Raw genomic sequence first — 11,916 nt, 5'->3', positions numbered from 1 at the left:
TCCTTGCCTACCGTAGCGCACAATGACTGAAAGGTCAGATAGGACCTCTCTTTTGGAATGATAATGTAATTGGTCTGTTCACATGCAGGCGAGCTCAATACATAATGCCATATATGCCACAGTCTTTTGTCCTGTGGCATATGATACAGTCTCACATGCTGTGCGTATACAGTATACGTAACAATATTGGCTTTCACTACCATTCTGGTGCTGCTCCAGAGAAGTGCCGTTCTGTGAGTTCATTATTACAAAGTAAATACTAAATATACAGTGCCCTCCATTATTATTGGCACCCCTGGTTGAGATGTGTTTTTTAGCTTCCAATTATTATTATTTTTCTCTAAATAATATGGGACCTTAATGGAAAAAAAGAGAAAAATCCAACCTTCAATACAAGTGCATTTATTCAGTAGGGAAAAAATCCCACATAAAGAAATAATTATTTGACATCAAATAATGTGTGTCACAATTATTAGCACCCCTGTTGTTAATATTTTGTACAACCCCCTTTTGCCAACAAAACAGCACCTAATCTTCTCCTATAATGTTTCACAAGATGGGAAAAGACAGAAAGAGGGATCTTCAGCCATTCCTCTTTGCAGAATCTCTCTAAATCATCCAGAGACCTGGGTCCTCTCCTCTGTACTCTCCTCTTCAGCTCACAACACAGGTTCTCAATGGGGTTGAGGTCTGGGGACTGAGATGGCCATGGGAGGAGCTTGATTTTGTGTCTGGTTAACCATTTCTGTGTAGATTTGGCCATATGTTTAGGGTCATTGTCTTGCTGAAAGACCCAGTGACGACCCATCTTCAGCTTTTTGGCAGAGGGCAACAGATTTTGATTTAAAATGTCCTGGTATTTCAAAGCATTCATGATGCCATGCACCCTAACAAGCTTCCCAGGGCCTTTGGAAGCGAAACAGCCCCACAGCATCACTGACCCACCCCCATACTTCACAGTGGGTATGAGGTGCTTTTCAGCATGCGCATCTTTCGTGGCACGCCAGACCCACTTAGAGTGTTTGTTGCCAAAAAGCTCAATCTTGGTCTCATCTGACCAAAGCACACGGTCCCAGTTGAAGCCCCAATACCGCTGGGAGAACTCCAGACGTTTACGTTTATGATTGTGGGTGAGGAAAGCTTTCTCCGTGCATGCCTCCCAAACAGCTTGTTGGCGTGTAGACAGCGCCTGATGGTTGATTTGGAGACTTTGTGACCCCAGGATGCTACCATTTGTTGTAATTCTGTAACAGTGAGCTTTGGAGATATTTTGATTTCTCTTACCATCCTCCTCACTGTGCGTGGTGGCAAAATAAACTTGGGTCCTCGTCCAGGCTTGTTTACCACTGTTCCAGTTGTTTTGAACTTCTTAATTATTCCTCTCACAGTAGATATGGGCAGCTGCAGTTGAGTGGCAATCTTCTTGTAGCCTCTGCCTGACCTGTGAAGGTCGACGCACATCTGCCTCACTTGTATGCTGTGTTCCTTTGTCTTTCCCATGTTTAAGAGTGGATAAGGGAAATGGCCTCGGTGTCACGTCATATTTATACCCCAGGGAAACAGGAAGTGATTAATTACTAATTAAATGTTCCTACATACTCTGGTAAACTTTGTAAACTACTGTAGAAATGACAGAAATGCTTCAATTATATTTATTTCCTGGGAATTGTTAAGGGTGCCAATAATTGTGGAACAGGTGATTTAATGAAAAATAATTATTTTTTAGTCAGGGATTTTTTGTATTTTCCTACAATTCATTTGAGTTGAAGGCTACATTTTCCTAAAATTTTCAGTGTGACAGTATTCTTCTGCAATAAACACTGAATTTATTTTAAGGCTTTTAACACATCTCAACCAGGGGTGCCAATAATTATGGAGGGCACTGTATATTACATTTTGTTTTGGGATCTGAAAGACCTGCAGGATATTAATGTAGTCTTTGAAAGCATTTAAAAAACGGTGATCTTCTACTTCATGTTTTCTGTCCAGTGCATCTAACTATAGACAGGAATTACATAGGGAATGTATATAGGTGGTATACTCAATAGAAGATTGAGATTGAGACTATTAGTACGAGGCAATGTGCTACTTACTACCTACAGTATGTGGTCCTGTGAGCGGTACATCCGATGGTATTTTGTCCAAGTGCAGTTTGTTTTTATTGGAGTGTGTCATTTATGTAAGGACAAAAGTTAAAGGCGTAACCGTGATGGATAAAGGATATTGTTCAATACTACTAATGTTGTCTAATGGCTTAGACTGTAAGTAACCTGTCTGTTGGGAAATGACATGTCATGTTGCCATGAAGTTAACATACTGTTTTTTTAATGTCAGGGCATATTGTATAGAAAAACAAGTAATTCATGAATAGAGTTTAATAATGTCATAATTATAATATAAATATAATATTTCATCATTTACTGCCTGAGCTGCTGATTTTGTACCTTGTTTTCTTGACTGCACCATGATTACCTGTGAAACTTCCAGCTCAAAAGGTCACATGGAAGTGACATGGAATGTAGGCTATATGGAACCGTTAGCTAGTCCTGGTTGAGTTTCACACACACTCACAAAAAAAACCAGAGATCACAGCGGCTGACAGGCCTGGACTGATAATCTGGCATGTAGGGCTTTTCCTGGTGGGGCCATAGTCCTCAGGGCCTAATGATGTGGGTTTTCTTTTCTTAGGACAGGCCCACAATTTAGAAGCACCCGGGGCTTTTTTGTTGCAACAGAGCCCTGGTAGGCCTACTGACATCAAGTATTGGCAGAGGACGCGCTCAACTTCTTGGAAAACCGAAAAGCTTTTGGGTGCGAGATAAAAAGCGTCAACTTAAGGAAGAAGAAATCCGCACTCACAAACTGCGTCTCATTATTTATTTATATTACCACCATGTCCAAAAAGCAAACGCGTTTCGGCTAACAAGCCTTCATCAGTGCGTGGTACCACGCACTGATGAAGGCTTGTTAGCCGAAACGCGTTTGCTTTTTGGACATGGTGGTAATATAAATAAATAATGAGACGCAGTTTGTGAGTGCGGATTTCTTCTTCCTTAGGCCTACTGACATGCCATGGACACTCCAAAGCAGAGTGTGGTATAGAGATAAGGTCAAGGAAGACCACTAAAGCACAGAAGATATGCAAACACACAAAGGGTAGCGTAGCCTATACTGTAGGCGCATGTACACTGCAGCGAAGTGAAGTGCAAGCAGGTTAAAATGTTATGCAATGATATGCAGTGCCCCACCGTTTGAGCCATGGCAGGGCCAGGGCTTTTGTCTTTTAACCCATTGATGCCTGATGTTGCGTTGCGCAACATTGGCCCTGGCGCCTGGAGCTGCATTACGCAACATTCAGGCTCATGAGATTTGAGACAACTCAATTAAAAATCTCTGTTTGTTTGAGATGAATGAACACATTCTAATGAAAGATGAGTGTCTTATCGTTTAAGTGCAACTTAGTGCATATTTTTTTATTTGCATCAGAAGCTTAGATATTTATGTTTTTATAGGCTGAGGGCAGCTTTTCTTAAAAAGGGCTCAGGCATTCAGCACCCTTTTTTGCAGGTGCCGTAGGCGTCAATGGGTTAAGGTAACATATTGTCCCAATTGTAAACTTGTGAAACATTCATCTGTGCCTAGTGCTTCTCATCATGCCACATGTAATAGCCTTCATAAAACTTAAGTAAAATAGTAAACCGGCTACCTATAAGGTCATAGGTTTAGGCAGTGGTTTTCTGATAGTATTCACTATGGGTTGTTTTTGATGTGTATTTGATATGGGTTGCATGAAATGTGTCTTACCAAGGCACGGTTGGGTTGCTTGCCTAATGGAGAGATGCGGTTACATTTTGTAATGCTTAATTTGCTGTTGCAATGCACCCTGCTATTGTAGTGTCAGTGATTCTATTGTATTCTTGTTCTCTTTTATTGTGTGTAAGCCTGTTCAACTCATCTGAACCTACTGTACCAGCACCATTTCCCCGTGTGAAGGGGAACTCTGTCTCTGTTTCATCCCACGCAGCTCATCTATGTGACGCAGATTCCACCTGTTGTGTTTCACCTCTCCTCCTCTCCTCCTCCACCTCCTCTCTCGTTCCTCATAGCTCTGCTTCACCTCTTTTCCTCTCTTCCTCTTCTCCACCCCCCTCTCTTTTACCATATAGCTCCGCTTCACCTCTTCTCCTCCTCCCCTCCACCCCCGTCTCTTTTTCCAGCTTTGCTTCACCTCTCCTCCTCTTCTCCACCCCCCTCTCTTTTTCTATATAGCTCCGCTTCACCTCTCCTCCTCTCCTCCTACCGTCCACCCCCTCTCTTTTTCCAGCTCTGCTTCACCTCTCCTCCTCTCCTCCCCTCCTCCACCCCCTCTCTCCCTCCTCATAGCTTAGCTTCACCTGTCCTCTCCTCCTCTCCTCCTCTCCTCCTCATCTTTACCTCTCCTCCCTTCCATCCCTTCTTTTCTTCCTCAGCTCCGCTTCACCTGTTCTCCCCTCCACCCCCCTCCCCCTCTTTTCTTCCTCACAGCTCCGCTTCACCTCTCCTCCTCTCCTCCCCTCCACCCTCAGCTCTGCTTCACGTCTCCTCCTCCTCTCCTCCAACCCCCTCTCTCCCTCATCTTTACCTGTCCTCTCCTCCACCCCTCTCTCCCTCCTCCTCATTCTCTTCCTCTCCACCTCTTTGCTCTATCGCTCCTCCCTCCTCTTCACCTGTCTTTTTCCCCTCTCCCTCTCTCTCCCTCCTCCTCACCTTTTCCTTTTCCCTCCACCCCTCTCTCCAGCCTCAGTGGCACCAGGTGAGGGAGGGGAAGGTGGGGGGCGGAGTAGGGGGATGTCGTGGGAGGGAACCATGGAAACGGGCGTGCACATGCACACTCATCCTCCCGGCACTCCCTTTACCTGTGGAGGGACTCGCTCTCTCTCACACACACACACACACATACACAGACACCGGGCGCATACACACATACAAGGCGCAGTCACACGGTGAGTAACCTCTGCTCCAGGAGTATGGCATTTCATATATATTATATGATATTATATCAAATATTATGATAAAATGCTATATATTGTTTTATCATGTAATGATGCGGTATGTTTTCAGGTCATTCTTAACACATTAACCACATTAACATGTACACGTTTGAGCTTGGAAAGGCTTGTCATAGGTTTATCTATTTAAGGTTGTATGTTATTTAAAAAAGCAGGGAATTTGTACATACAATTTGTATGCAAAAACAGAATATCAGAGTTATAACTTTGAAAATAGAACTACATGTTTATGTAAGTGAACTTTTTATTTAGATTTTGATTTTTACTCTTTTAACTCTACGCAACCATTATCATTGACATTTTTGTAGTTGGGAGTTTAAAGGAACAGTCCACCCTTGATTTTCACATATTTGCCGTTTTTCCAAGTAAACATGAATCTGTTTATAATTTCCTTCTCACTGTGTTTTATTATAATTATAATTATTAACTTAGCATAAACACTGGAGGAGGATAATACCGTTGCCATCAAGCCGCAAGTGATCACTTGACAGAGTTAAAAAGCCATTTTGCACTCTTATGAATTTTACATTAATTTTAAAGTACAAAGTACATTTGATGATGTTGTGTTTGGTTCCATAGAATTCCATTGCTACACTTAATGGCTATACTGTTAAACCAGGCAATGCCAACACACAGAGAAAAAATGCTATGTGCTCTCATATTTAACCAGGGCTTTACACATCAGCAATTTCCTGAAATGAGGTGGACTGTTCCTTTAAAGCTATTCTCCATGGCAATGTACGAGGAAGCCACTGGTGGTTTAACTACAGAGTTTATCCAAATGAAAGACATAAACGTCACTGGCTACAGTAGGGCATTAAATAATCCTCTTTTGCATTTAAGCAGAATGCAAAGAAGCTAGGATGACCACACCGCAATGGGACTTATTTGCAGACTAGCCATTTGTGCAAAGCAAACGAGCTCTTAAAAAAAGGCCGAGATGCAAGACAATACAGACACACAGAGAGAAAAGATGGGTGGGTGCGTGTGTGTGTCTGTGTGTGCGTGCGTGCGTGCGTGTGTGTGTGTGTGTGTGTGTGTGTGTGTGTGTGTGTGTGTGTGTGTGTGTGTGTGTGTGTGTGTGTGTGTGTGTGTGTGTGTGTCTGTGTGTGTCTGTGTGTGTGTGTGTGTGTGTTTGTTGCACTAATGTGCGTGCAAGCGGTGTGTTTTTCTCGGCCTGCTCTCCCTGGCCTCCTGTGGGATTGGCCCCATGGTTGGAGGGTATCTAGGCAGCCCATGTCCCCCAGCACACTGATCTGCAGGTGGGAAACAGGAAGCATGGGGCATCTTCTATAACTCAGTTGACATGGCGACCGACGCCTAGGGCAACTCTGGAACCTCTGAGGCACAAGTTATTAGTCATGCTGCAACTTTGGGACCAGTTAGACCTTGAACACCTTACAGACCTTAGAGATTGAGCGTTATGGTACTTAGTCGGTTACTGTTTGTCTTTATTCATCCTTTCATGTAGCCTTCTAAAGAGCTTAAATTTTAGGTTTCACTGATGATGTATACTTGTATGCGCATGCTTGATGGTGATGCAGTTGTAGTGAAGCTCAAATTGACTTTCTCCTTGAGAACAATGAAGTTTGCCATTTGAACATTTTCCTTGAACTTAGAATTAGACTACTTGGACGTTGTCCTTGAAGTTCCACAGAATGTGTAGCTTCTTTTACAATACATTTTCCCCTGACTTGAAATCCCACAATCAATCGAGTTCTGGTGAATTTAAAAGCTTGAACTTAAAATGTTGCCTGATGCTGTAAATCTTAACCATAATAAGGCATGGCAAGGCTATTTGTATACTGCATTTCATACATAAATCCAATTCAATGTGCTTTACAGACAAGTGGGGGGCTTAGCACGCTGAGCCACAGTGCCCCCCTTGAATTTATCCTTGAATTACTTGGACATTGTCCTTGATATTCCACAGAGTTTGTAGTTTCTTTTACTATTTAACCCCCCCAGAAATCCCACAATCAATTGAGTTCTGGTGAATTTAAAGCTTGAACTTAAAATGTTGTCTGATGCTGTAAATCTTTACCATAATAAGGCATGGCAAGGCTATTTGTATATTGTATTTCATATAATTCATTTAATATTTTCATATATTCATGTATTTCATATTTCACATAAATGCAATTCAATGTGCTTTACAGAAAAGTAAGATAAAGTAAAATACAATTAGGCCTAAATAAAAAATTTAAAAAAAAGCACCAGGCATGGTAGGTGAAAATAGAATAAAAAAGGAGTACAATATAAAATAACATTCACAGTCATTCAGGAGGGCACATAATGAAAAGAGAGTGACAACCCCCACCAACGGGCCTCCAGTCAGGGTCATCCATAATTAAACTGTAAAGTCAAACTATGCTGTGGTGATCAAACACAAAAAAACCATGGCGTCCTAGGCGCCGTCAGAAAAGCAAAATAGCATCAGTGTCGGTAAAAACAAACATCAGGGCTCATCACCTACGTAACATGAGCCTTCCTTTTTGTTTTAGCCATGAATAATTTGTGCGTGCGTGCGTGCGTGCGTGCGTGCGTGCGTGCGTGCGTGCGTGCGTGCGTGCGTGCGTGCGTGCGTGCGTCTGTGTGTCTGTGTGTGTAGGTGTGTAGGTGTCTAGGTGTGTGTCATAGCCTTACATGAGTGTAACCACTTCCCTTGTGTGAAAACCACCATGGATAGCAGGTGGTTCGTAATGTGTGTAAGGTGATACCGTATACACACACCTTTCTCATAGACCTATGGTGGCCACACCCTAAACCTAAACCTGCCGACTGTAATTGGCCAGATTATTGTGTGTGTGTGTGTGTGTGTGTGTGTGTGTGTGTGTGTGTGTGTGTGTGTGTGTGTGTGTGTGTGTGTGTGTGTGTGTGTGTGTGTGTGTGTGTGTGTGTGTGTGTGTGTGTGTGTGCGCATTTATGCGACAGTTCGTGCAGTGTGTGCATTTGTGTGCGTGCATGCATGCATGTGTGGGACTGTGTGCAGTGCGTGTACAGTGGGTATGCCTGTGTGTGTGTGTGTGTGTGTTACAACTGGACGGATATAGATTTGCAATGGCATCCTTCGTTTAGTGTCCAGGAAAGTCTATATGGTTTTTCCAGAACAGACCATCAAAAACCGGGACAATACGTGAAAACCGGGACAGGTAGGTACACTTTGTGAGGGTAGGCTACTCCTTTATGTATCAAGATGCAAAGCATACAAATTGAAAATTGCGTTAACACTAGGGGTGTGCAAAAGAATCGTTGCATCGATGCATCGCGATTCTTACTCTCACGATACAATGCATCGATTCATGACAAGGTATCGTGATACTTATTTTCTCAATATACTGCATGGAGTCATGACAATTGATTATTTGATAACAATAAAATTCGATTTGCCACGGGTTATTTTGTTCAGTAGAGAATAGGTAATATTTCTGTTGTGATGTAAGCTCTCTCCCAGATGATAGAATGCTTAAAAAGAATGAACTGACTTAAGAAAGCTACACAGCAACTGACAAATAAGCTGTAATTTACACATTTACTGAAGTAAATATCGCAATGCATCACAGTAGTACATGAATCGCAATGCATCGTGATAGAATCGCATCGTGGCATGTGTATCGTGATGCGCATCGAATCGTGAACCCTTTGCCAATACCCACCCCTAGTTAACACTTAGACTGCATCATTCATAGGGGAAAAAAATGTGTCTATGTGCCTTGCTAGTTTGTCAGACACCAAAGTCTCACGATAATCACCCATGGTCTGTATTCTAACAGGCTCCATAGAGTTGCATTGCTGAAGGAGGACCACATGGGTGCCAAGTACTGCCGTGGGCGGGCCGCCCTGCTCTTGCTCTACCTGGCCGGTTGCCTGACAGGTAAGACGGCCGCCTCTGAAAGGCACACACCCAGGGCAGGTTCTACTCAGTTTGATACCCAAGCACCCTCTTTGCTTTTTGTAAACGTAGCATCGTACATTGCTTATCCAGCACCAACACACACTGAGTACCCATGAAAAATCGTTGACAATGTACGTAAAGTTTAATGGTTTATTTAGCCATTCATGTTTCAATTAGGGGGTACTCTGTGATGATTGCCTTGTCTGCCTATGCCTAGCATTGGTCCCTGCACACACCCTAAGGGGAGGATTACCTGTGACTCAGGATTGGATTTATGGACAGGCCTCCTGTACCTGGTCTGGACGCAGGTCCCAAGGGTCCAGGCCAAATAGTTCCCACCCCACCCAGCATCATAATCTCCCTCCCTTGATGTAGCCTACAGTGCTGTACCAGCTGCCATAGTCTTATAGGTACCTTTGCTAGGCATTACCAGGGCTGGATTAAGATGGCCCGGGGCCCTTAGGCTACAGGTTGCTGTGGGGCCACCCAGAAGGCAAATTTTGTGAAAAATGTACGCAAACAGTGTCATAATTACGAGCTAGAAATTCAGGATAACATGTCTGCCAACTGTTCTCAACATGGTGGATCAATTTTTCAATATTGCATCTTCTCCCTGGCAGGTGGGGGCCCCTAGGCTGCAGCCATATCTAGTGTGCATTAATCCGGCCCTGGGCATTACCCCCGTGAAGTTGAACCAGTAGGCCTAGCTCTCAACCTTTTTTGAACAGACACCCCCTGGACCTCATCATTAGCCTGTCAAACCACAACCACCCCCCCACCCCACCCCTCACCCCCCACCACACCCCCCACCCGAGTGTGGCGTGGCACGTTATCAAACCTCCCTCCCGAGGCCTCAATACAGTGCGGTAGTGTTGGGCTATCAGACCAGCCCTTAAGCTCAGCGGTCTCGTACTCTGCCTCTCATTGCCGAACCCGATGCTTTGACAACTAAGCACCGCCGCACCTTCTCAGCTGTCTAACGGTCATGTGTGTTTCTCATGTTTGCGCTTGGTATTTACCATAATTCCCAGAGCACATGAATGGACCAGAAGTGTATTCATGCATGTCTACATCCTGTTTTCTGATTGTGATAAATTGTGTTTAGTTCATGCGTGTCCACATCCTCTTTTCCCACAGCCGTGGCACAGGAACTGAGTGGCTTCAGTGGGATGTCAGGTGACGACCAACCAGCGATGATCTTCCCAGCGGTGATTCCAGAGGACGACCAATCCACAATGGCCTTTCCGCCCATGACGCCAGAGCTGAGGGAAATGGCAAAGAAGCTGGTAGCCTTTTGTTTTTGACACCTTTATTCACTCACAGCATGAAATAGCCGATTTGTAGTGATACGGTTTCATGATCGTTTCGTTTGGTTCCATAGACTTCCATTGCTATGCTTAATTTGGCTGTAACAAAAAATCCTATGGAGGATATTTTGCAGGGCTTAACTACATATGAGCAATTTTCTGAAATGAGGAGGACTGTCCCTTTAAAACTAAATTTCTGTTCATGTGTAAACAAGAGGCCCAAACTGGCGATGAGTTTACAAAACTATGCATTAACATGTAACATGTAAAAATGCAAGAGAGGGCACAGTATCACAGATCACCAGCTGTCCCCTGCCCTCTTTAGAGGAGTTGCTCTCCTGTCGCTGTCGAAAGAAAGCCAAGCAAATCATCAGAGACCCCTACCATACTGGACATAAACTGTTTGAGCTGCTGCCATCAGGCAGGCGTTACAGGGCTCTGGGTACAAAAACAAACAGGCTAAAAGACCATCCAAAAGCAATCTACACACTTAATTTTGCACAGCTGACTTTTTAAAATCGGAATTGTTTTTATACAGTGTATATAGGCCTATAGTTTTCTTTGTTGATTTTTAAGCACCGTGAGCATCTGCACTTTACCAATTTCATTGTACCTGTACAATGACAATAAAGATTCATTCATTCATTCAGTAGCCTAGAAATCTAGACTCCCCTAGAGGCCGCAACTTGAATTGGTTTAGCTCACTAGGCTAAGGGCACAGACAATTTACAGACCATTAGTTGTGTAATCAGACACCTGCTGGAATTAATTGTCATAATTGGTCATGTCAGTGGGAGTCAATCACAGCCTTTACGTCACCTCTGCTAATTAACCTGTAATTATCCTGTCCACGCTAACGAGGGTAGTGCATACTGCAGTCCATGTCAACAGTCTAATCCTTCTCTTGTCTTCTTGTTTCTTTTCTTCGGTTCTCCTCTCTTCTCAGATGCTCAAATGCTCTAAAATGGGTAAGACACACACGCACACGCACGCACGCACGCACGCACGCACGCACGCGCACACACACACACACACACACACACACACACACACACACACACACACACACACACACATCACATTTGGATTTAGCATCAATATGCACGTCATGTCACTTTATGTGTGCAGGACACGAGCCACCACCTCTGCAAGATCCACCATTCAACAGGTACGGTACATCCACATGCGCTTGTGTTACACATAATAGCCACACACATAATGTTACACGTAATACAGGCCTACTGCCAGGGCCGTATTACCGACCGGGCGAGTGGGGCTGGTGCCCCGGGGCCCATGGATCCAGGGGGCCCAAGGGGGGCCCAACAACAATCCAGATACCGATGTCGATGCTGATTGCGACTTCTTTAGTCTATAAGGGTTAACTGAAATGGGCTGGGGGGAGTGACAGCAGTCAGAGGGCCCTCGGCCACAGGACATAGGAACCAGAGGGCCCCTGGGCCATGTCGTACAGCAACCAGAGGGCCCCTAGGCCACAGAGGACAGCAATCAGAGGGCCCCTGGGCCACGGGGGATGGCAAAGGACCCCTGAACCACGGGATATGGCAACCAGTGGGCCCCTGGGCCACGGGGGACGGCAATCAGAGTGGTATGGGCTCGGAGCGGGAGGGGGGGAGGGGGGGCCCTTGCAATCTCCTTGCCCCGGGGC

The 11,916-nt window shown here is 44.5% G+C and overlaps 1 protein-coding gene across 1 annotated transcript in view; it reads left to right on the top strand.

Moving 5' to 3' along the window:
* The first annotated feature begins 10,082 nt into the window (after positions 1-10,082).
* The window catches only part of otoa (otoancorin), a 26,106-nt gene continuing 24,272 nt past the window's right edge, over positions 10,083-11,916 (top strand). The window contains exons 1-3 of the mRNA XM_063198599.1: positions 10,083-10,229; positions 11,197-11,218; positions 11,379-11,418. Coding sequence (XP_063054669.1) covers positions 10,113-10,229; positions 11,197-11,218; positions 11,379-11,418 — 179 coding nt within the window. The 5' untranslated portion in view covers positions 10,083-10,112. The remainder of the gene's footprint in view (positions 10,230-11,196; positions 11,219-11,378; positions 11,419-11,916) is intronic.

The sequence above is a fragment of the Engraulis encrasicolus genome, chromosome 5 (assembly GCF_034702125.1).
Source record: "Engraulis encrasicolus isolate BLACKSEA-1 chromosome 5, IST_EnEncr_1.0, whole genome shotgun sequence".
Taxonomy (NCBI): domain Eukaryota; kingdom Metazoa; phylum Chordata; class Actinopteri; order Clupeiformes; family Engraulidae; genus Engraulis; species Engraulis encrasicolus.
This window is presented reverse-complemented; position numbering and strand designations above follow the sequence as displayed.